The 26,571-nt window shown below is 44.9% G+C and overlaps 1 protein-coding gene across 1 annotated transcript in view; it reads left to right on the top strand.

Moving 5' to 3' along the window:
- The window catches only part of MAU2 (MAU2 sister chromatid cohesion factor), an 893,447-nt gene that overhangs the window by 718,998 nt on the left and 147,878 nt on the right, over window positions 1–26,571 (top strand). Inside the window, exon 17 of the mRNA XM_069649112.1 lies at window positions 6,881–6,971. Within this exon, the coding sequence (XP_069505213.1) occupies window positions 6,881–6,971 (91 nt within the window). The remainder of the gene's footprint in view (window positions 1–6,880; window positions 6,972–26,571) is intronic.

The following is a 26,571-nucleotide window of genomic DNA, read 5'->3' as shown; positions in this document are numbered from 1 at the left end:
GGGTAGATTTAGCCCCCTGCTTTCGGACCTGGGTTAGTCTGGGACACCCTGGCTAAACTTTTCTAAGCCTCTCTAAACTCTTCTCTGACCTCTCTGCAAGACTTTCTAAGCCTAGTGTAACTGTGTGATCTTGTGCGCATTTGTGCTCTGCTCTCTCGAAGAGTGGGCCCAGCCTTTGGACTTTGGGCTCACCGGTGACTTTTTGCTCTCTGCCTTGCTAATAGTGTTCCTGAATCGTAGAGTGGTGTAATCCTGCATATTCTGTCTTTTTCCCTCCCTTTTTCACAACCTTAGTATAGTGCAATCTAGTTAAGCGCTCACCTCTGTGTGAAAATAAGTGGTGTCTTACTGTGATTTTCTAATAAGGGAAAAAGGGTGTATATATCATAATAGTAACTGTGTTTAGAATATTTTACGATAAGAGTGCTGGAGTGTTTCAACTGTGTGTTTATAAATAAATAATTATATACTTTGATACCAAAGCTCTGGTCAGTGTTTGCTTGTATTATTGTATCTGAGTGCCTATTGAGTATACTTTGCATACTGCCTAACTCTTCTTGAGGGAAGTCTGACTGCTCACCCACAGCTACCAGGTAAATCTGGGTGGTGCAGACTGCTACCAAGTGGGTTTACTGCCAACACCTGTAGTCTTAAATCTTTTGCAGTGCTCCCTAAGGGAACTGCACAGGTTTCTGCCTAACAATCACACCCGAGGGTGTGTTCAAATATAACCGCATGCCTTTTGGTTTGGCCTCCGCGGCCTCTGTTTTTCAGAGGGTGATGGAGGAAGTACTCAAAGGTTTAAGAAAAGTCACAGTTTTTCAAGATGACATTCTTATTTTTGCGGAGAATGAACTCGAACATGATGAAACGTTGAGAGCCGTGTTGGTTAGACTCAAGGAAGCTGGTTTGACGGTGCAGAGGGAAAAGTGTAAAATTGCTGTAAAAGAGGTGGATTATTTGGGCCACAGAATTTCATGTGAAGGAATTTCCCACAAGAAATCTCTGGTGGACAGTATTAGATGTGCTCCCCAACCACAAGACAAGGAGCAGTTACGCTCGTTCATGGGGTTGGGGGAGTACTACCACAAGTTTGTTGATGGTTTTGCCACCATGTCCTCTCCTTTGAGAGAATTGTTAAAGGGTACAAAGTATGTATGGACTGATGAGTGTCCGAGTGCTTTTCGAAAGATCAAAGATTGTATTGTGAGTGCGCCCTCCTTGGGGGGGGGGGGTTTGTTGCCAATAGGAAGACTGTTCTAGCAGTGGATGGGAGTACCTTGGGTCTGGGTGCTGCTCTTTCTCAGTTTGATGTTGGCAAGGTGGAACATGTCATCGCTTTTGCCTCGACCTTTGAGGGGGGCTGAAGAAACCGATCATAAGCCATTGGTTCAATTGTTGGGGAAGTGTGGAATGGGCCAAAGGTTTACCCCGGATATCCAGATGGATGGATGGATGGATGGATGGATGGATGATTTGCTAGCTTATGACTTTAGGGTTGTGTATGTACCTGGGAAAGACAGCATTGTAGCAGATTGTTTGTGAAGGCTGCCTGTGCAAGACAAAGACTCCAGGGAGGAGAGTATTGAACATGGTTTGATCATTTATGAAGTTGAATATGAAGCCATAGGAAGAGATCAGTGGAAGGAAGCTGATGATTTGGATGAAATTATAAAACAAGTGAAAATGTGGACCAAAACAGGTTGGCCCAGGAGAGATCTCATTGAGAAGAAATATGAGTGTTACTATGGAATAAAAGAAGAATTAAGCTTGTCAGAGGATGGCTTTCAGCTCAGGAAGGAAGTGAGGGTGATTCCCCCTTGCAATGTTAGACCCAAGTTAGTGAATATTGCACATCAGGGTCATCTAGGCATGGGGGGGCACAAAAAGGCATATCAGGCAGTCTTTTTGGTGGCCAGGAATCGATAGTGAGGTTGAGATGTGTGAGGGGTTGCAGAGAATGTGAAAATAGTGACCAGAATAAAGTTATTAGGGAGACCCCAATGAGACCTGTGAGTGTTCCAAATGAGCCTTGGAAAAAGGTTGCAGTGGATTTGATGGGTCCGCTGCATAATTTAGGAAATGATTTCAAGTACTTGATTGTTCTTGTGGATTATCATTCAAAGTGGGTTGAGTGGAAGCGATAAGAGAGGCCACCACTGCCCAAATGATTACCTTCTTTGAAGAGGTATTTTATAGGGAGGGATTTCCCACAGAGCTGGTATCAGACAATGGGGTGCAGTTCTGTTCTGACAGAATGGTGGAGTTCTTTAAGAGGTTTGGTATCAGACATTACAGAACGGCCCTCTACCAGCCTAGAGCAAATGGTTTGGTAGAGAGGGCGAACAGATTTATAAAAGGAGGGCTGCAGTTAGCCATGGTGTCAGGTCTTAATTGGCAGAATGTTTTAAGGGAAATGGTGTGGAATTACTGCACGACCCCACATTCGTTTACCAGAGTTTCCCCGTTTGTCCCTCAAGGGCAGGCAACCAGGGACCAAAATGTGTCCGGGATGGTTGGACTTGGCGAAGAGTACTTATGTGGACAGAACTAGGGTTATGTCACTTATAAGAGAGGCTCAGGATGAGTACATGGAGAGGGCGAATGCTGAAAGGAAGTCCAAAGCCATAACTTGGAAAAGAGGAGATATGGTTTATATCAAAAACCCCAGATTATCTCCTAAGTGTATTGAGAGAAAATTCATTGGGCCTAAAAGAATTTCTGTAGTGAGAGGAAACGTAGCCATCATGGAGGGAGGTGAATGATGGTCCATGTCAAGGTTGGTGAAATGCAACAATGATCCGGTTGGGGATTGTGGAAGTACTGAGGGTGACAATGATGATAATTTATCTGGTTCAAATGCAAACAGGAGTGTAAACCATAATGTATTAAAGGATAACAATGTGAATGGGAATTTGGAGAGAGTGAGGAGTAAACCTCTCTGGTTAAGAGATTATTATCTTGAATGATTTCAACTTTGTAAGGGAGGAGATGTGTTGGGATATTGCTTTTGTTTCTTTAAGCATTTAGTTCTTGATGTTTTAACATGTATCTGTACATGCAATCATTTGTATGTTGCTTCATTCTAAATCTGTACTATTGTGAGGTAATGAATTCTCTCTAGAGTGTTGCTCTTTGAGAGTATTCTGAAGGTGGTCAGTTGGTCCCTGTGGCAGTGCCTGCTGTCATCTTCCTCTAATCTTCATTCATTTCATTATCAGCCTGGCCCTAATTCTTAACAAGACCCGAATGCACTCTGGCGTGATTGGCTGGCTGACTGTCCGGCAAGGACAGCCACCCTGCTGGGTGAGTGACAGCTAGGCTGGAATGAAACTGAGAAAACTGTTTAAAAGGAGAGTCTCTTGTACTGGAAAGCATTCGACCACTGGAATGAAAGAACTGGAGACTAGCTGCAAGAGGATGCCTGCTGCAACTCCTGGACCGTTGGTTTGCCCGGTGAAGCCCTGCTGCAAGTTCTGAATTGCCAAGTTCACCTCAACATAGAAGCCCCTTGAAGGACGACTTCTTCCTTTGAGTTGGTGGGACCAATCCACTCATAAGCCACCTGGATACCATTTTCAGAGCTGGTTAGGATTAACAAGGGGGAAGGACACCAGCTTGTGCACCTGAATCTACAACTACTGTAACTGAAGTGACTCCATTTTGTTTGCCTTTTCCGACGATCCTGTACAGTGCAGGAGTCCCCCAACGTCCTCTCTCTTGTCCCCACAACTGATGCTAAGGAACAGTGAGATCTGCAGGAACTGCCAGGAACCAACATCTTCGGCTGCATTTGTTTCTTCATACTAAAGTACTGTGCCAACCCGATTGAGAGAACACCACCCTCGCAGTGAAAGTTTGTGAACATTTTTTAACTTGCAGGCCTAATGAGCTTGTGACCCAACAAATGATTATTTTTCGCCTAAAGTACTTCTGAGAACTTTTGCAAAGACTTTACCGTTTGATACCAAAACTGCGCTTTCCTATCCAGAACCCTAGGCCTATTGAATTGAACTCTTCTGGTGAACTGAAACTATTTACACTGTCTAACAAGTATATATGGTCTATTCTACTTACCTTCTGCCTTTTGCTCACCTCGAAGTAACTGAACTGCCATTTGGCTCCTATTTCAGGGGTGTGACCACAAAAGTGATGGGTGGAAGGTTTCAAATGAATCAGAACCACTGGCAATTGCTCTGGGCAACCTTCCACACCACCGTTTTTTAGCCCGTCTGCTCCATTGCAAAAGGGGTCCAGCCATGTGCAAATCAATGATTTTGGCTGGACCCCTTTTGCAATGGCGCAGACGGGCTAAAAAACGGTGGTGTGGAAGGTTGCCCTTAGCAATTGCCAGTGGTTCAGATTCATTCGAAACCTTCCACCCTTCACTTTTGCGGTTCTATTTCAGGGGAGCTCAAACTGTCTAAAAAGCTTAGTTTTGTATTGTAGTGTATTGGTGCATAATATTAAGGTGCCTACTTCTAGTGAAATGTTTTCTAAATGATTGTGTAAATGAATTAAAGACTTCTGTGCAACCTTTTGTACTACTCAGATTCACTCTTGAGATGGGCCTGGCTGCTCAGTCACACTACCAATTTGTGTAGGACAGCCCTATACCAAAAGGTGGGTTACCTAATACCAAGTACACAAGGGTTGTGTAGTCTCGCACAGTGTTACATCAATTCTCACATAACAATAAGGAATACATTTGTTTTATTGAAAGCTTAGTCCAGCTCTTATCAATGTCCCAGACAGCAGTTTTATGTTGTAAAAGGTCCAGGCTCTTAGGGTTATTTGTAACCTCCAATTTGAGACATGGCAATTGCAATCCGATGAATAATAGCTGTGCCCTGCAGACCATCAATAAAAGCATTGGACGTGTTTGTGGAAGGCTCAGTTACAAGTGACAGAAGAGAGCCCAGGCAGGCTGACGCCATGGAACACTATAGTTTACACCTGGCAATCAGCCATGTCGATTTTAAAGACTGGACTCCTAATTCCAGCCTTAAAGCCTCAGACGGCAGAGATTGGGGAGGGGGGGCGCTCTCAAGTTGGACCTCAGAATTTTCCCTTTAAAGGTTTCAAACCGAGGTCTTTTGTCTTCGGGCAGAAAACCTGCGCCAAATAGTGTCCCAGGGACAATGGAGGTGCAGTATGTAGCAATCATTCATTCTATGGTGGATCCTCCATTTCTGAGAATTAATTTCTTTAATATCAGCCACTTGTTCATAATCTTAGGTATATTGAAGTCGTGGAGGTACCTGTTACTTCAATGTGATCTGATATGAAAGCCCAAGTACAAGTAGTTTACTCATGACTTCAATCTGGGAAGAGTTAAGTCTCCAAGCAAAACCAGTGTCCTCTATTAATCCACTTCTAGTATGCAGGATTTTAGTTTTATCAATGTTGATGACGAAGTCATTTTGACAAGCAAATGAACTGCATCAATTGAGCGCAGCAGCCCAATCGGTGTGTACTTAATTAGGAAGGTTTCATCCGCTTAGCTTAACCAAGGAATAGGTTCACTACCAATGGAGGGGGCAAAGTTACGTACTAGAATAATGGCCTGCACCATGTCTGATGTATATAGGCTATATAAGATGGGTACAAGCGCACAGCCCTGTTTTAGACCTAACCTTTTATTTGGCAGAAAAGGATTATTATGAGATACAGGCTCCCTGACAGTTAAATATGTTGAGCAAGGGCTGCAGATTGAGGCAAAGGCTGAGGGCAACCTGCCAACGGTATGTGAATGAGACAGAAGGTTGTTTGCCTGATATCTGCGCACAAAGACACAATTCAACTACAATTAGCATAAAGTTTAATTGGAGAATTCTTGACCAGCCTTTAAAGAATTCTTAAACAGCCTGACACGTGTGGGCTCCAGTTTCACATCTGCGGAGACGCTGATTTCTCTACGCATTGGAAGCGTTTTATTTAGCCGAGCCCACTTGAATTTTTGATCTGGATTACCAATCAATTATTGTCGGGCTGATTCGCAAGGAAGATAAGAATCACCAGCCTCTGATGATGAGCCCCTTAGCTCGAAACACGTGTCAGGCTGTTTAAGAATTCTTCAAAGGCTGTTCAAGAATTCTTCAATTAAACTTTATGCTAATTGTAGTTGAATTGTTTCTTTGTGCGCAGATATCAGGCAAACAACCTTCTGTCTCTGTTTTAGACCTACGTTAGTCTCAATGGACTGGGTCAAATGCCCCTCAATGTTAGTGCAAATTATACAGCGTTGTCGGTATAGAGGGACATAATGAAATGTAGCAATTACGGATTAATATTCCATTTTCGCAATTTAGACCCGAGAGTGATTTAGTATAATATAAATGTTTTAATCCTGTGTATTATGATGCAAGTACTTATTTGACCTGTTAAAGTGTGCGCATCCGAATATATATATATATATATATATAATTTTTTTTTTTCTTTTCAGTAGATTAGGCTGATGTAATTTCCATAGTTAAGCATGTGGATTGTACTTTGTTAGGCTGCCACTCATACTTGAGAGTTGAGCATTGTCGCTCTGTCCATGTTACCATTGAAGAGGGTTGGCTTCCTTTTGTTAGATGTCAACCCCCCACTAAGGTCACTAGTTGTAGATCCCTCAACAGAGGATTGGACAAAAACTGCATGAATTCCCCAAAAGCATTTTTGACCTTTAAAACAATTGGTGCACAAAATATGACGAGCGTCTGAAGTAGCTAGCCCACAAATGTTTGGGCTGTAGAGTTTATAGTATGGCCTGTGAAGGCAGAGCAGGTGCTTTTGGTGGGTAGTATGGTGTGTGGGCTTTATGAATCCTATGTCATAGATAAAAATGAAAAAACTGCTACTTCCTGAACTTTCTACATGTCTCTATTTAAACCAGGAGAGTAATAACATGGTGGTTCCTGCCATGCAGCTTGCCAGCAAAATACCAGACATGTCTGTTCAGCTGTGGTCTTCTGCTCTGCTGAGAGGTAGGTCCTTCTTCCTGAGCGCTATTTGTAGGTGTTCACCTTGATGTGGCGTTCCTCTACTGCTTATACTACACCAGTAGATGATTGACATGAAGTTTAGTGCAATATGTGCAGTTTAGTGCAATATCAGTTGGCAATAAGAATGGTATGCGTATCTATACATCTTGTATAAACTTGATGAATATGTGTAACTGTATGTAGTATGACGTATTTCAAAATCGCCTATTTGATTACATACACATTTCATTTGAATATGTAACACTATAAAACAGTTAACAAATATATGAAACGTGAAGGGCACAAAGCACTCAGTAATCCTAGGCCATCGCTGTTGGATAAGATTTTCATATTTTTTTTTTAATGCTTTATTTGATTTTACAAAACCATAAAGAGCAAAACAAGCTATAATGTACAGTGTCACAAGATGTCATACATCAATTGGAACACCGAACTGTAGATGCCTGTTTCGCCATCCGTACATTACCCCATCCCCTTCAAACAACCCAACAAGCTTTCATTAATCCTCACTGCCTATTCACCCACTGTTTAATCATTGCATTCCACTTGTAACAATATTAATCCGTTATTTCTTGTCATGCCGAAATGTGTCTCTCAGATTAGGGAATCATGGGTGCAAACAAAGACTGTTGGCACATTCCGAGACACAATAGCGTCACTAAATTCGTTTAAGTCCTGTGTAACTGCTTTTTTGCCAAACAGTTGTTTCTGCCAGTGTCCATTTCTGTAAATCTCACCACTACCTCTCTACCACAGGGCCCTTTGGGGATTTCAAGTTCATTGCTATCCTAAGCTTTGCCAAAACATAGGCTAGGTCTTATCGTCTATTCGAGCGTGCAAAAATTCCTACCAGGCAAGCTGCCGGGATTGGACATTAAGGATTACATATCCCCTGGACATTCTACTCACAATTTTTCCCCCAGCATTGTTTTATTTCTGAGCAAGCCCAAAACAAATGCAATATCCCTGCATTCTCCTTATTACATCTAGGGCAGCAGTGTTTGTCTGCGCCTTTAAAACTGGAGATAGTTTGAGGCGTTAAGTAAGCTCTGTGTGTTTATATACATTTGTATTAGTTGCAGTTTGGCATTTCTAGATAATTGTTTGATACCTGATAACCATCTGCCATTCTGCGTCTCTGAAGGGCTTACCCACATCTGCCCCCCCTTTTCTGTCGTTGGGGAGGATTCTCAGAAATGTGTAAATCCCTTCTACCTTAGAGTCCCCAAGCTCTTATTGCTGCACTTTAGGACTTTTAATTTCTAACTTGGAGAGACCAAGACCTTTTTTTCCCACTCATTTATTTTTCTGTGATTTGGACTCTGTTTCTTTTGACTTTGGAGTCTGACAAACTGAATGGGCATCATCTTTACATTGTGGCACTAGGGGTGTCATGGTATTAGTTTTATGACGGTACGATAACCTTCTTGCCAAATGATGGTACATCATGGTTATCGCGGTATAGCAGGTGAAGTTAACTAATCTTAACAAATATTTTCTAAAAAGGTCATAAACTGTCAGATTTATCATCACAAACAAAACCAGGCACCCAGGACCAGAATTGGGCTTTTCAAACATACTTTCCACTGAAATGTCACCCCTTGCTTCCACCAAACACAAACACACGTGTGGAGAGGAGGAGGGGAGAGCCCTGCTGCGACTGGCAAAGCAAACTTAATAGCTTTTCTTACGTGGTCATTTAGGCTTTTGGCTCCCCCACTGGCGACTGGTGAAGATGAACTAGTTGCCATCTTGATAACCTGCACGCCACAGATCAATCGAGGCTGATGGTAGTATACGCATGTGCGCATGAACACACACACGCACTCTCTCTTTATGTGACAGCCTTTAGTTTACTTGCGGGCCAAAGTGTGTTCAGTAAACACGAACATGTCACCTTTGGTATGGCAGCAGTGAATACCCACTGAGATGAGTGAATTTTGCAGTGTGACCTATTATATGTAAATTCAATGATAGAACCAGGGAAATCCCCCATTGTCATATGTTTAGCAAACATTATCCATTATAAATACATAAACCCCAAAGCCGCCATCCCAAAGTAAACCCTTTTATTTCTTGGCACTGTATTTATTCTTCCTATTGCTAACATATTGATTGTGTCAGGCACGTGTGGTTTATGGAATGGCATTAAAAACTGCTCCAACTGAAACTACTTGGCAGATGGCACATCCAACAGTGCAAGACCAAGACTGCGCAGCACTTGCTTTCTGCAGCCTTTCCAAATCAGACTGAAAAGCACACTTAACGGTATAAACGGTATACCGGTATAAACAATGTGACGGTTATTATTGGTCAATTAAGTGGTTCACGGTATCTTTAACGGTATACCGTTACATCCCTATGTGGCACACAGCACCTTCAGTGCAGTGGCACAGGGAAGTCTCTTAGGTTTAAACCGTTTCCAAGAGCAATGAAGTGAACTTGTCTTTACTTATATTTTGTAACTTTCTAGACCCAGCACACACTATCTTACCATAGGGTGGTGGTGGGGGTTCCTTAGTATCCCCCTTGTCTAGTTTCTCATGTAACAATTTGTTACCATTTCTACAATTTATGGCTGGGGGCAATGGTTTACTTTGTACTACCATTGTGTGTTTTTACCGTGGGCTGCGTTTGCAGCTGCAGTAAGGCACGCATGGGTGCCCATTTTGTCAAAATGGCCCGGTCTTCTTTTTTCTCCATTTCTTGTTGGGAAGGTCCTTCTTGAGATTCTCTGGACGCTAAACCAGGTTTGGTCACTTTGTGCATTTTGTCTTTGGCGGGATTCATGAGTGAACCCCGCCTCTGGCTCCAGTATGTCTGGCAGGGCAGGAAGTGAGGAGGTGCCCGAAACTCTCTGTGCTTAATCCCCTAGGTTACAAGAATGCACCCAGAGGTGATTGGCTGGCTGTCCTTGAAGGACAGCCACCCTGCTGTGTGATTGACAGCTAGGCTGGAATGAAAGGGAGAAACCTGCATAAAAAGCAAGGCCAGAACTTTTTGGCTTGGAAGGCAGAGTCGACCACCGGATGAAGGAATCTGAAGAAGAACTTGAAAGAGATGCCTGCTGCAACTCCTGAACTGTTGGTTTGCCCGGTGACACCCTGCTGCTGTGCTGAAGCTCTGAATTGGTCTTGACAAGCGAAGCCCTGCAAGGACGACTTCTCCCCTTAGGTTGGTGGGACCAATCAACCCCAAAGTGAACTCGTCTGGACATCCTCTCTGAGCTGGCTGTACTTCTGCTGCTGCTGGAACCGAAGTGCCAGCGAGAGGAACACCAGATCGAGTGCATCGCTTTTAAGTCTGACCCGAACGCCAGGAAGATCCAAGCCTGAGCCATGTCAACAGAGTGCTGGACCCCAGAAGCAAGGAAAGTCTGAAGTGGTATCCGAGATTCGCTGTGTTGCTATTTGCTATCAGACGCGAGTAGCTGAAACACTGAACTGCTGAATCTAAGTTTTCCAATTGCTGCCGCTGACCGTCCCATTGCAGAGCAGGAGTCCCCAGATGTCTTCCCTCTTGTCCCCACGAATGAGGCTCAGGAACAGGATCTGCAGAGCTGCACAGGAACAGAAGCCAGCTGGAATAATTACTTCTAACCAGCGTTACTGTAAAGTCTAAGAACTTACCTTTTGTGTAGCCTTCCTTGCTCTCAGTTGAGACCTGTCTTGGTTACCTTGCAGAGTTGCTAAAGCTTTGCCCCTCACAAGCCTCTCAGCTTGTGGCCCTTAGAGTGTTCTATTTTCTACAAACATTTCTAAAAACTTTGCAAGACTTTTTTTAACTACCTGTAAAAGATCTTCAGCTCGCCTTGACATTGTGCAATTAACATTGGCGGTCCTGGCTCCCTGAGAGACTCCTCTTTACCTCTGACTTTGTGCTTTGGCCTTTCCCCAAGGAAAGGGTTAATTTCACTCTGCATTGGAAGGTTTCTAAAAGTACTTACATGTTAGTTAATTATTTGTTAACCTTTGTTTTGTTCCTCTATTCTATCTTTTTCTCCAAACTCAGTATTGCTCTAAATGTACCAGTGATAAATCGATGTCCAGTGTCCTGGCTATTTAAGTCACCCGAAGGTGTAGGAAGTGTCTGTGTGCCTTCCCCAGTGGGTATCATCTGATTTAGAGAAACTAAGTGTTTTTGAAGTATATTTAAGTGTTACATGTTTTTCTCCCTTTCTGAAGAAGGCGCTTCTAACTGACTGTGAAATAAATTATGAATTGTTTTTTCAAGAAACATTGAGTAGAAGTGTTTATTTGGATAACTTCCACAACTGTCTCACAACATTACTGCTCACATTGACCCCTCTTGAGATAAGCCTGGCTGCTCGATCACACTACCAACCTGTGTAGTTCACTCATACCAAAGGTTGGGTTCCTATTGCCAGGAGCTCAATTTTATTGTAGTGCACCCAAAGGGTACTGCATACAATCTTGCCTAACAGTCATCTACTCTGCAGCGACAACGATCAAGGCCACCAATGCCCATCATTATCGTTGCACGCTACGATCGGGCGTGTTGGTTCAAGCTCACACCTCTACTGGACTTGCTGAGGATAAGAGTTTGGAGGCTTTGGAGATTTTTCAAGAGGGTGAGGTGCGTCGGATCAAGGTGGCCACGGACATCGCAGATGCAGGTTTCCGCCAGATGATCAATGGCGTTTGACTCCACTGTCATAGCTGTTTGTTTATTCACTTTGTATGCGCACCAGACCCGTAGGTTACAGGGCGCAGTAGTAAGAAAATGCAAGGCTTACAAAATATACAATATAAAGGCTTACATGGTTACAACACATACAAAATATACAATATAAAAGCGTATATGGTTACACAGAAATATGTAATGTACAAATATACAAGTTACAAGGTGACAGAGTTTAACTGGGAAAATTAGGCATGTGGGAATAAGCTGATCTAGGTACGGAGTTAGCCAAATGGTAGGAGATTAAGGGTCAGTAGGGATGAGGTGTTTAATAGCACCTTCTTCTGAAATGTAGGTAGGGTTGGTCTGCTCTTATGTCTAGTGGCAGTAGGTTCCATAATTTGGCAGCCTTCACTGGGAAACTATTGCCACCAATTGCGGTAAGCCTGTATCTGGGTATAGCCAGGCAATTGGCATTGCCAGCTCTAGTTGGTCTGAGAGATTCTTCTGAGAAGTTTTTAAGGTAGTTGGGGGCAGCGTTGTTTAACGCTTTGTGGGTCAGTGATAACGTATTTAGCTGTATTTTGTTGCCAGTAGACAGCCATTTATGTTGGCGTCTAATGGAGGAGATATGGGTTCTTTTGTTTATGCCAAGTGCTGCTCTCAAGGCGTTATTTTGTAATGTTTGGAGCCTCCGGATGGTAGTTTTATTAGCACCACTGTAAAGGGCATTACAGTAGTCAATTCTGGATAATATTAAGGCTCTGGCCAGGATCAAACCACTGTCGTTAAAGAGGAAGCTCTTATCATCCTGCAAGTGTAGGCTATGGTGGAGGCCAAGGATTTTACCTGTTTATCAAAGGACAAAGTGGAGTCCAAGTAGAAACCAAGGGTTTTTACTTCCTTGGAGACTTTGATGCTATTCCTGTCGATATTGAATGAAGAAAATTCCTGGCCTAGTTTTTTGATTTTGGCATGTGTACCCATGATTATCAACTCAGTCTTATCGTTCAGGCACATGCCATAAGTGGCCATCCATGCCTGGATGATAAGATATACCCTGTTCACCAACTCTGTGTTCTTACTATTATCCCCAGAAAGCAGGTGGAGAATATGTTTATCTGCATAATTAGTGTAGATGACACCCAGATGGTCCAAATCATCGGACAAGGGCTTGGTGAAGATGTTGTATAGCGTTGGAGAGACACAAGAACCTTAAGGAACACTGGACAGGATAGGGATAGGGTCTGCGGCTGCCAATGGAGAGAATACTCATGTTTCTCTCGCTCAGGAATGATTCAATCCATCTGATAGCCTCAGCGGTGAAGTAAGCAGCAGAGTCAAGGTGTCTACTGAGGACCTTGTGGTCCACTAAATCAAATGCAGCTGAGAGATCAAGTAGGAGCAGGAGTACTGTCCTGCCTTTGTCTCTCAGCTCATCGATTTGGGTTTTTAAATCAATTAGGGTGCTTTATGTTCCGTATAGAGGGCAGAAGGCAGATGGTCTGTCTCCTAAGAGTTTATGCAGTTCTAGGTTTTTCTGAATTTGGTTGTAGGCAGCTTTATCCAATATTTTAAGTAAAAATGGTACCGTGGTAATGGGACAGTAGTTGGTAGGGATGAGGGGATCTAATGTCCATTTCTTGAGGAGAGGGAGCACCCAAGACTGTTTTGGGTTGGCAGGGATGGAACCTGAGGCAAAGGAGACATTGATCAATTTGGCGATAAATGGAGCTAGTTCTCTGGCAGAATCTTTTATTAGTTGCGCTGGGCAGATGTCGCCTTTGCAATTGGAAGGCTTCAGTGAAAGGATCATTTTTTTCTACTTCCAGGGTAGACATTTTGGTGAAGTGGAATATATTATGTGCCGTCGGTGGGCCACTAGGTGGAGGGTTTTTAGGCAGGTGCTGTAGGTTCAGCGTTTTTTTTTTTTTGCTGTATTTTATTTTGGAGCATGATGATTTTGCTTGCTAGAGCTGGCTCATGGCCACCAATTTCCGACAGGCGGTCCAGACCAGGGTCTTGGACATGCACTTAGACAATCTTTTTAAGCTGTGGATGAGTCCCGACGGGCCAAGGCGGACACAGACAGCTCATGCCCTGGGCACGCTACAGCAGCAGCGTATGTCATTTCGGTCCTCAGGTGGTAAGTCTACCCAATCTTCGAGGGGTTTTGGCATGGGTGTTGGGGAGAATTCTCATAAATGTTCTAATTCCCTTCGCCTTTTAAACAGTTTTCTTCCATTCATTCCTGCCTAGCTGCCACTCACCCAGCAGGGTTGCTGTCCATGCCGGACAGCCAGCCAGCCAATCACTACAGAGTGCATTTGGGTCTCCTAGGAGACTAAGCAAAGGGAGTTTCGGGCACCTCCCTCACTTCCTGCCTACCCCAGAAACCCTGGAGATTCCCGCCAAAGGCAAAATGAACAAAGAGACCAAACCTGGTTTGGCGCACAGAGTAAATCTCAAGAAGGACCTTTCCACAAAGAAATGGTGAAAAAAGACTGGGCCGTTGTGAAAAAAATGGCACCCTTGGGTGCTTTACTGCGGCAGCGAACGCAGCCTGCAGTAAATGCACACCACGGTAGTAAAAACGAAACCACTGCCACCAGCCATTAATTGTAGAAAGGGTAACATAAAAATGTTACATGAGAGGCTAGACAAAAGGGATACTCGGTAACCCCTCCAGCCCCCTATGGTAAGATAGTGTGTGCTGGGTCTAGAAATTGACTTTACTTACATTGGTAAATTTGACTTTACTGCTCTGGGAAACAGTTTATCACAGAGAATGTATTCAAACCTTGGGGAAATCTGACATCCCTGTGTCACTGTACTAAAGTTGCTGTGTGCCACAATGTAAAAGATGATGCCTATGGAGTTTTAGACTCCACAACCAAAAGAAACCGAGTTCAGAAATCACATTAAAATAAAAGAGAGTGGGGAAAAGTCTCACTCTCTCCAGTCCTCAAAGTCCTCAAAATCCAGCAAAGTTGCTGGGAGTGTCTAAGGTAGAGGGAATTGGCACATTTCTGAGAATTCTCCCTAACACGTGGCGAGCAATCAAGGCTTAGCTCTCAGGAGATGAAGCGGGATGGTTCTTAAGTACAGTGTAGTCCCCAAGCACCCACAAAGGAATGTCCATGCACTATGTTAGTGATAAGTCTTTATATAAATAAGGTTCAAAGTTATATACACAATCACAATAACACACTTTGTACTTTGGCAATACTATAAGGGCAAAAATATACAGGTATATGTGGTACCACTCTTAACTATCGATTCCTTTGAAATGCGTCCACGGCTAACAGCCCCAAATATTACCCGAATCACATTATAAGATGAATCAATGATAGACCACAGAAAGAAATCAAGTTAAATCAAGCAATGGCAGAACAGTCTATCCCACTGCCATGAGAAAGTTGGTTGCGAGGATCCCCCACACTTGGGCAACCTGTAAATAAAACGTATTTTACAAGCGACGGTAGTTTGTTGCTACAAAGGGTGAATGAAGAACTTTGGCCCAGCAAGGGCGTCGGCGATCGGGACATGACTACGGCTGGCTATTGGATCCTCATTGGTGTCTTTGAGGTCTTCGGGGGGCAGGAAACCCACGAGTGGATTCTCCTCGGTCGTCGACTACCTTGACCTTCTCTTGCCGGACAAAGTGGTAGACGATGAGCAAAGGAGTCCTTGGATCAAATATCTTAGGCAATGGAGCGTTGCGGCTCCGTTCTTTGAGTAGCACAATGTCAAGTTGTACCCTCTTCTGGGCCATTGTGTCTCCTATCAGGAATCAACTGATTCCAATGGCAGGGCCTGGGTATCCCAAAATGGAAGAAACTCGGGGTACCTGTCAAATTCTGCATGGAGCTGCCACCAGCCCACGCCCTGCCGGCCACACACAGGTGCCCAAAACATACAATAAGGGTACAGGGTTGTACCCCCACCCATGGGTGCCATAAGGGTATCCCAAGGGTCTGTACCCCAAACAAGAAAGAGGAAGAGCTGTACTGCCAGGATTCCCACATGGACTCCTGGGCAGAAAACAATGCAGAACCCACATGAAACAGGACTACAGAACAAGGACAGGGAGGCCCTGTCGCTCCAATGCAGATCTCAAGAGGGGAATGTTAGCAGTAATGATGTTAGAGGTTTACAATCACAGGTGTTCCGATAAACTCGTATACTCATGGTTTCTTGGATAAATACTTCATTTGTTCATTCATTCGTTAGTCAGTTATAAAACATTCATTAGAAGGAGGCAATCATATAAGAACACATAAATATACTTCAATACTTTTCAAGAGGAGTAAAAGTCAAAGGTTATCAGAACATAAAAGGCTACAATTGGTCTTGGACAGTGCAAATACTTTGAGTTCACCAGAAGAGTCAATTAAATAGGCTAGGCCACAGTCAATGGGCTAAAGTCTAGGATAGGTTAAAGCGGTTCTGGTAATTAAACGAAAGTCTCTGCACAAGTTCTTCGAAGTAGTTTGGAAAAAGAACAATCCTATGTTGTGTCACAAGCTGATTAGGCCTGTGAGTTGCAAAGGTTTCAAGCACTTTCGCCATGAGAGGTAAGTTCTCTCTTGTTTTACAGTATCTTACAATGAAGAAAAAGATGCAGCTGATGAGTTCTGTTCCTGGCAGTTCCTGCCGATTTCGCTGTTCCTGCAGGTCTCGCTTTTCCTGGGCCTCAGTCGTGGGGACAAGAGGGAGGACGTTGGGGGACTCCTGCACTGGGACTGGTCAAAGCTTGCAACTGGCAAACTTCAATTTCAGTGGCTGTTTTGTGTTTCAGCTACCGCACTCGTAACAACGCTGGTCCTGGCTGTCCAAGGGAACCGTCCTGGCTTCTGAGGTCCCACACTCAGTTGAGAGGGGTCAGGCTCGGTCGCTCGGTCCGACGTCAGAGTTCGGAGGATCTTCCAAATGCTTTCGGCCAGCTTACAAGTAACTCACACAATCTGTGGAAATGCAACCAGCTCCGAGAATAGGTGTCCAGGTGGCTTACTTGAAGTTGATTGGTCCTACCAACTCAAAGGCAGAAGTCTTTTGCAGGGTTTCTCTGTCGATGCAAACTTGACGATTCGGACCTGCAGCAGGGCTTCACCGGGAAAACCAACGGTCCAGGAAGCGTCTCTTCCAAGTTCTTCTTCGGATTCCTTCATCCAGTGGTCGACTCTGCCTTCCAAGCCAAAAAGCCTCTCCTTTTTATGCAGGTTTCTCCCATTCATTCCAGCCTAGTAGCTGTCAGTCACCCAGCAGAGGGGCTGTCCTTGCTGAACAGCCAGCCGGCCGGCCGATCACCTAGGAGTGCATTCCTGTCTCCTAGGAGAGTAAGCACAGGGAGTTTCGGGCACCTCCTCGCTCCCTGCCCCCGCCAGACACCCTGGAGCCAGAGGCAGGCTTTACTTGTGAATCCCACCAAAGATCAAATGAACAAAGGGACCAAACCTGGTTTGGCGCGCGGAGTAAATGTCAAGAAGGCCCTTTCCACAAAGAAATGGCAAAAAAAGACCAGGGCCATTTTGAGAAAAATGGCACCCTCGTGTGCTTTACTGCAGCTGTGAATGCAGCCCGCGGTAAAAGCACACCATGGTAGTTAAAAGTAAACCACTACCAACAGCCATTCATCGAGGAAAGGGTAACATAAAATTGTTAAATGAGAAGCTAGACAAAAGAGGATACAAAGTAACCCCTCCAGCACTCTTATTGTAAGATAGTATGTTCTGGGTCTAGAAAGTTACACGTGTAAGTAAAGTCAATTTCACTTTACTGCTCTTAGAAACAGTTTATCCCAGAGAAGGTATTTAAGCATTGGGGAAATCTGAAAGACTTCCCTGTGCAACTGCATTGAAGGTGCTGTGTGACACAATGTAAAAGATGATGCCCATGGAGTTTGTCAGACTCCACAACCAAAAGAAAGTGTTCAAATAACATTAAAAAATGCATTGGAGAGTGGGGAAAAAGGGTGTTGCTCTCTCCAGGTTCGAAATTCAAGTTCTCAAAACCCAGCAAAGTTTCTGGGGGGTCTCTAAATTAGAGAGGAATTAGCACATTTCTGAGATTTCTCCCTAACACTTCCCTGTGCCACGTCACTGAAGGTACAATGTAAAGATGATGCCTATGGAGTGTGTCAGACTCAAGGTAAAAGAAAATCTAAATCACAATAAAAATACGTGAGTGAGAAAAAGGGCTCACTCTCTCCAGGTTAGAAATTAAAAGTCCTGAAGAGCAGCAAAAAGTGCTGTGGGGGGGGGGGTCTCTAAGGTAGAAGGGAATGAACACATTTCTGAGTATTTTCCCTATCCATGCTCTCGCCCATGGACACACGAGTTCCAACGAAAGTGTAGCCAAATACCACAGGTGGCCCGGCAGGAAAACCACATCCCTCAGCTGCTGCTGGAGGTTCGAGCCATGTTAAGGAAAGGGGCGATAGAGCTGGTCCCAAAGCGGCTTTGGTACCTCAGAGTTTACTCTAGGTATTTCCTCGTACGAAAGAAGACCAGGGGCTGGAGGCCCATCCTCGACCTGGGACGACTGAACAAATGCATAACGTCCCAGAAGTTCCGAAATGGTCTCCAACACGTGCTCAGACAGCTAGAAGAGGAAGACTGTCGATGTTGGAACTGGAAGATGCATACTTACACATCCCCACACATTCACAAAGGACACTGCATGTTTCTGCGCTTCGTCGTTCAAGGGAAGCACTACCAGTTCAAAGCCCTTCCCTTCAGACTGAAGTCAGCGCCCAGAGTCTTCAACAAGTGCCTGGCGCCTGTGGCAAACCATCTACGACTAGAAGGGATTCACGTCTACCCTTACTTGGACGACTGGCTCATCCGGGCCAGAGCAAGAAAAATTGCAGTCGACCACACGGCGAGGACCTTCTGACAATTATGGGGTTCTCGGTGTACTATGAAAAGTTCTGCTTGACTCTGTCGCTGGACGCGCTGTTCCTGGGGTCCCGACTCAACCCGGTGGCATGCCTGGCGTTGCAGTCGAAATAGAGGATGGCAGCCATCCTGGGCCAAGTGCAGCAGCTGCTAGCACCGAAGATCGCCACGTGAGGGCCATAAAGTCTCTGCTCGGCATGCCGCCGTCATGCATTTACCTCATCCGACGCTGCAGGTTATGGATGCGCCCTCTGCAGGAGTTCCTTGGCGCCCTCTGCTGGAAGAGCGTCAGCGCCCGTTGGGTCGAAGTGTCCAAGACAGGATTGCGCTCGACAAGGGGTTCCATCTAGCGATAAGGTGGTGGGGCGTGCGTGCTCCACTTATCGGAGGCTGTTAGGAAGAATTCTCATAAATGGGCTAATTCCCTTCACTTTAGAGACCCCCAGCAACTTTGCTGGAATTTGAGGACTTGATTCTTTTAACTGGAGAGAGTGAGCCTTTTTTCCCGCTCATGTATTTTGATGTTTTTTACTCTTGTGTTCTTTGATTGTGGAGTTTTAGAAAACTCCATAGGCATACTCTTTTCATACCTCCTTTGCCCGCATGGCCTGTTGGTCTGAGGGACAGCCCTCTAACACCTCACACCTCCCCACCCCCAGCCACCACTACCGCCAGCATGCACGCACCTGAGCAGGGATCCCACTCTCCCTCTTCAGTGTGCGTCCGCTCGGCAGCAGCCCATATGCCATCGAGTGGCCCTGCCCACCAACAAAAAACTATCACTGAATGATACCTCTGCACTCAGCATGCGGACAGAAGTGCCAGGGCCCCTTGTAAACCTACGCAAAGCTCGAAACACCACACCCATTCTGGTGCCTATTCTGATGCCTACTGTAATGTTACCATGTACCACTACCTGTGCCACTACCAGCACCACTGCCACTGTGCCTATAGCCAGGTCAGTACCTATGCTACCTACTGTAATGCTACCCTGTACCACTGCTACTATGCCTCTAGCCAAGTCAGTACCTACTGTAATGCTACCCTGTACTACTTCCAGCACCACTGCTACTGGGCCCTTATCAGAGTCTTACCCCTCCTATTCTTTCTGCGGCCAGTCCGACCACTGCACAGCTGCCAGCCATGCCCAGCATTGTCTCCTCCACTGCTCCCTCCTCCCCACCAGAAGCCCACCTAAAATGTGCCCTCATCAATTCCAGGTCTCTACCGGCGCACGCCCTTGATGTACATGACCTAATCGGCAACATCAACCTCGATCTCCTATTCCTTAGCGAAACATGGTTGACTGATGCATCTGGACTTGCCCTAGCCATCCCCTCTGGGTACACTATATACAGACGTGACCGCTCCTCGCACAGAAGTGGCGGGGTAGCCGTCATTGCCAAAGATTCACTCTCAATCGGAACTATTCAGAAGGACCTCGATCAGAGCTCTGACTACCTTCTACTTAAACTTAACTCTCCCACAACTGCACCATCGCCCTCTACCTCATCTATCAACCTCCTGGCCCTTCCGGTCACTTCAAAGATGCCCTCACCCACTCCCTCTCTGATAACCTCAAAAAATCCTCTAAAATGCTGCTCCTGGGGGACTTTAACCTAGGCCTCAATGACCCCAAAGAGACGCATGCTACAGCCCTTAATAAAGCCTTATCCACCCTAGGGTTTTCGCAAACCATCTCTAGCCCTAGCCATACAATAGGCCGCACCCTGGACTGGGTTGCACACCACAACTGCTCGCTCAGCCACCCTTTGATCTAGACTCTACCCTGGTCTGATCACCACTACATTACATTCAACATTATCACCTCTAAGGACCCTCAACAACCCTCCATCCCCCCTACCGGCTGCACTCTCAGGTAGTTCGAAACTACTCACCCACAACAACCTTTCTCAGCATCTCAAGGTACCTGCCCTGCTACCTACCTTTTCCAACGAGCCTGAACTCCTTGCTAATGGCTTCAAAAGGGTCATATCCCAGGGATGACGTCCTTTCATCACAGGATATATTTTCGCAGGGTTTTTAACGCGATTTTTTTTGCCGAAAGAAAACTCATTGCATTTTTTTGGGGGGGTTGGAAAAAATATATATATTGGGTGTGGGTGTTCGGGGATATATAAATTATAAATGGGATGGGGGTGTTGTGGGGGAACCCCCAAATTCTTCTCGTTAAAAAATCTGCGTTAAAGCCCACGAAAAAACATCTGAGATGAAATTACATGGAAACATATCCCAGGCCGTTGACCTGGTAGCACCTCTCTCCCTCAAAAAAGCAAATAAAACCAAGCACTGTAATGTGTGTTTCACCCAAGTCCTCTTACAGATGCGTGGACAAAAAAGAACTGCTCTCACCACGTGGGTCAATAACCCGATTAAAGCTACCAGAACCGCTTTCAAAACAATCTCTAAGATATACAAAACCACCATTACCAACGCCAAAGCCGCATCATACAATACCAGGATTACCAATGCTAAACATGTAAGCCGGTGAAATCTTTGCCCTATTCAGAGACCTCGAGACCCCCTTCTGCCCGCCTTCACCAATTGTGAAGGACGAAGCCTGGTGCAACTCCATTCAGTCTGCCATGCTAAATAAACTTGAGACCTTACAGGCCAAAATCCTCGCCCACCAAAGGAAGATCACCAAACTTGTCGCCAGTAGTGAAAGCACCCATACCTCCACAACCCACTCCAATTCCTCTCCTTTGTTCGACTTCAAAGATATGAGTGAATCAGAGGTCATCTCACTCCTCCAAACCTTCAAACTGCACAGGTGATGTCTGCCCAGCACAAGTCATCAGGGCTGCCCCATCCCTAGCCTTGATCACGACATTCATTAATGCCTCTTTTCGTACTGGCTATGTCCCACTGGGACTAAAGGAAGCGTGGGTTTGTCCACTCCTTAAGAAGCCCTCCCTTTACCCCTCCATCCCAGTCAATTACAGGGCCATTACCACTGTCCCCTTCCTATTGAAAATACTGGATAAAGCAGCCTACCTGCAAGTTCAGAAATTCATAGAGGATAACCATATCCTTGGACTCAGACAATCAGGATTCAGGCCTCGTCATGGGACCGAAATGCCTCTCCTTGACCTAAAAAAAAACCAATTCATGACCTCTGAGACGCCGGCAAACCTGCGCTCCTCCTGTTCCTCGACCTATCGGCAGCCTTTGACTTGGTTGATGACAAAACTCAATGCCAGTATCTATCCTCTGTGGCCAACTTCTCTGACAAGGCATGCAAATGGATAGACTCCTTTCTAAATGACAGAGCTATGAAAGTCTGACTCCTCCTGCGTTGACCCTATTGCCATCAAATGCAGGGTTCCACAAGGTTCCTGCACGGCTCCTACCCTTTACAAACTCTTCACGAGGCCCCTGTTTAAAATCCTGGACTCCCTGGGCATCTCATACACAAACTATGCAGATGACACCCATGTACTGATGCCCCTCACCCCCTCTCGGGAGACTACCTGTCCGACCAGAATACCCTGAGATCCATTTCCTCAACAATCCAATCCTGGATGGCAGAAAACTGGCTATGGCTCAACAGTGAAGACCGAGCTTCTGCTGGTTGGCTCACCCTCCACCTTGAGTAAGCTGGGCACTCAATACTCCTTTCATCATTGACAACATACCCATCACCGTGTCACTTCATTAAAACCCTAGGTGTCTTCTTAGAACCTGACATGACCATGAATAGGCAGGTCAATGCCATAGCCTCCACATCATCTTACCACTCCAAACGTCACGCAGTCCGACCCTTCCTGTCCCAACAAAATTGCCTAACCATCGCCAGGGACATCATTGGATCAAGGCTAGAATACTGCAATGCCCTATTCATAGGCACCTCTGCCAAGAATGTGACCAAACTTCAAATTGTTCAAAACACGCTCAGAGCCGCCACTGGTCTCTCGCGCAAAGAACACATCTCTGCACTTAGAAGACAAGTCCATTGGCTTCCAGTCAAGCAAAGGATCATCTTCAAAGCCCTAGCGTTGACTCGCAAGTGTCTCCATGACCTCGCTCCTCCCGATCTAGCACGAAGGATCACCAAACCCACTACCTACAAACCTTCCAGGTCCCCGTACTATAACCTGCTGTCCATCCCCAGAACACGGAAAGCCCATGCGGGTGCCTGTAGCTTCCCCTCAGTCACCCCCACTCTTTGGAATGCCCTCCAACCACACCTCAGGCTGATTGATTCTCACTCAGCGTTTTGTAAAGCAATAAAAACAAACTTCTTTGTTTGATGTATCCTGTGATGTAACCTGTGATGTTCCATGACATGTGACTCTGTAATATAAACAAGTTCTCTCATTGGGCGGCTTCATTGTAACCCTTAAGTAAGCCTCCTTGAGCTCTGTTATAGCGCCTGGATTGCCTGCGGGCTGTAGCGCGCTCTACAAATCCAAATAAATGTCACACAGCACCCTCAGTGCAGTGACGCAGGGATGACTTTTTTGGCTGTCCCAAGGTTTAAATACCTACTCTGGGATAAACTACGGTTTCCCAGAGTAAGTAAAGTGAAAATGACTTTACTAGTCTTCTTTCAAATTCCTAGTCCCAGCACACTATCTTACAATAAAGTGCTGGAGGTGTTACCTAGTATTCCCCTTATGTCTAGAAACTCATGTAGCAGTGAAATGCTACCCTTTCTTCTCGAAATGGCTGTTAGCAGTGGTTTTACAAAACCGCAAAAGAAAGACTCTAGGGAAAATGTAAATAGCCCCGAGATTCATCCTCAATAATTGTCTTGCGAAAGCTTCTAAACTTGAGAATCTCGTTGCCTCCATGCTGTTGCCCCTTTAGGAAACTAAAACACCACCCTTTATGCAATTTCAGCACTTAAAGCAATCTCACCATGCACTATATCAATTAATTACAAAAATGTATTATATCAATATAAAAATACAAATTTCATACAACTTAAAACAAAGTGCAGAATAATTTCTGCCATAAAACAAGATTTTTTTTCTTTGTCTCAAAGTGCAATTGAAGCTATAAAAAGATTCTATCTTAATATCCCTTAAAATACAGTTCAAAGAACCCTTTGATGAACAATTCACACTCCCACTTACTATCTAAAACTACCAGAGACCCTGTGTAGTGATAAACACTTCTGTCGAGTACAAAAGACAGTCCCTAACTTCCAGGTTACTCTCTTGAAATGTCTAGTGTCCTCAATAAGCAAATCCTCATGTGTACGTTCATGAGGTTCTGTTTAACTCAATAATTGAGACATGTTGGCAACTGTACAACACCCCAAAACACCAACATGTTAAGTTCTTTCTCCTGCATTGGATCTTTCATGGATTCACATGCTTAGAATATTCCCAGCCTGACGGGGAATATTCCAAGCATGTGAATCCATGAAAGATACCAATGCTGGAGAAATGGAGTTACAGGTAAGAAACTATTCCCTTATCGACGGTGACAAAAATATAAGAACTTCTTCAGGAAAAAAAAGCAATTTAACAGGTCTTCACACTCTTAAATACTTTTCTCTGTGGTGGTCTTCATAAACTTATGGGAAACAGCTTGAAAAAACAGCGATTACGCTGTTGAAAAAAGCCTAAACATGAAGGAGCCATAAATCTCCTACTGATTGCTAACACCTTCAATGGATATGCAGACACATCTTCAAAGTAGACTTGCAATCTGTAGACACAAACACACCCATCAGCATCAACCGTACCACCTTAGTTCCAATCCAAAAAACAAGGCATTTCTCTTCTTTTCTCAGTCCTACATCTAACGCGCTATATTGTTACAAATTTGAACACTTAAAATAGCAGCAGAAATTATTAGGTCCTAGTTTGAACGTAACGTCACCTACTCGCACTAGCTGTAATACATGTAAACGCAAACCCATTACTCTGTCCCTTAAACAACGGCAGAGTTGTCAGGTACTGGGAAAGTTATTGTAGTCATGCAAAATGTCGCTGCTGTCTCGCATACTAAATAAGATCACTAAGGCCACCTACATAATTCCTCTCGCTAGACAGTATTATTACAGACCTTATTCATGACCTGGACTACTTACAGTAGAAATAAAAAAACAAGACTTACCCTCTGTTTGGGGGCATACGTGAACCTACGCTATGCCATGGCAAAAGGTTGCTCCTGGTGCAAAGTCCTAGCATCTCTCCGCTCGAGAGCTGTAAACGCTCTGTCAGTGGTTGCTGTGGAAAGCGCTGTTTGTTTCCACGCATAATCCAAACCTTCATGCAAGAGAACGAATATTAGTAGTCCTTCTCCGACATAACGCTCGGCAAAACCTAATCTCCAATGGAGCGGGAGGCAAAGAAAACACAGGGAAGGAAAACGTGCTATAGGGAGACGGAAGCGAGTTGGAAAAACACACTTGCAGGGTACAAATTCCATACTTACTCGGACCGCGTCTTGAGTATTCCGGCACTTCCGCCTGTCAGTCACGTTATTGGTCACCTGATCCTACGGCGTATCGTGACAGAGGTGTTTTATAACAACGGTTAATCCTGTAGAGCTGGTTGTAGTTAAAGGCGTGTCACACCGCTCGCAGCATTAGGTAAATAAAGACAAATTGATTAGTTAGAAATAAAATACCTTTGACTCATTAAGTGTAGTGCAGTGGCACAGTCCTGGCTGAATACACCGATAAGTACGTTACTCTTTTATGTTGATGTTGGAGCTGCCAAATGCAGTCGATTTTGAGCCAACCAAGTTCCAAACTACACCTCACACTAACGCATCTATGGCTTAATAACGACCGCCCGATTCGACATAACACTTAGATGAAATTCGCATACGTCATGCAAGAAAAAAATATGCATCTTTGGACCGCAAGTTATTTACCTAATTCGCTTCGGAATAATACTCAGATATAAAAATAATTACCCAGGGTTTCTCAGGCCTCATATTTCATACCAGGCTGTTCCAATCAACAACCTCATTCAGCCCTGTCACTGCTGAGTTGCACAAAAAAATCAACCATAGTTCTTTTGCCTGTAATCTTTTAATTACAGACTCGCGGTCATTAGATCGTGAAACGTGTAACACTGTCCATCTAAAGTCATCCATTCCGTGGTCCATCATTAAAAAATGATTAACCATTGGAGCTATGGACACCTTGTTTTTAATGCAGCTTTTTTGCTTCAAAATTCTCACCTTGATTTTGCGTTTTGTCATACCTATATATAATTTCTTGCAAGGACACCATATTGCGTATATCACATTGCTAGTATTGCAATTGGTAAATGTCATTTGTGACCAGAGTTTTCCCGAACCTAGGTCCACTTGTGTGGTTCTACTACTTTGATGGCAATTCATGCAATGCCCACAAGGTGCATGTCCTGACGTGTACAACAAACTACCATGGTTTTTCCCGATCATGGGAGCCATGTTTTTCAAGAAGGTGTCTGAGCAACCATTGTTTAAACGGGCCCCGGTCTACTTTTTTCGCCATTTCTTTTTGGAAAGGTCCTTCTAGAGTTTGTCTCTGCGCGCCAATCCAGGTTGTCCCTTTGTTCCTACGCCTCTGGCAGGCTTCAGGACTGAGGACCGCCTCAGGTGCCCGAGTGTCTGGGGTGGGCAGGAAGTGAGGGAGGCGCCCGAAACTCCCTGTGCTTAGTCTCCTATGAGACCCAAATGCACTCAGGCATGATTGGCTGGCTGACTGTCTGGCAAGGACAGCCACCCTGCTGGGTGAGTGGCAGCTAGGCTGGAATGAATGGGAGAAAACGGTTTAAAAGGCGAGTTTCTTGGCTTGGAAGGCAGTCGGCCACTGGAATGAAAGAACCGAAGACGAGCTGGAAGAGGACGGCTGCTGCAACTCCTGGAACATTGGTTTGCCCGGTGAAGCCCTGCTGCAGGTCCGAAACACCTAGTTCATCTCGACAGAGAAGCCCTTCAAGGATAAGTTCTCCCTTTCAGTTGGTGGGACCAATCAACTTGACCCATAAGCCACCTGGATACCATTCTCGGATCTGGTTGTATTTTCCTCAGAGTGCTGCAGGAAACCGAATAGCCACAGAGGACAC

The sequence above is a fragment of the Ambystoma mexicanum genome, chromosome 1p (genome assembly GCF_040938575.1).
Source record: "Ambystoma mexicanum isolate Mex_15411 chromosome 1p, UKY_AmexF1_1, whole genome shotgun sequence".
Taxonomy (NCBI): Eukaryota; Metazoa; Chordata; class Amphibia; order Caudata; family Ambystomatidae; genus Ambystoma; species Ambystoma mexicanum.
The sequence above is the reverse complement of the archived record's forward strand: the minus strand, read 5'-3'. Positions and strand labels throughout refer to the sequence as shown.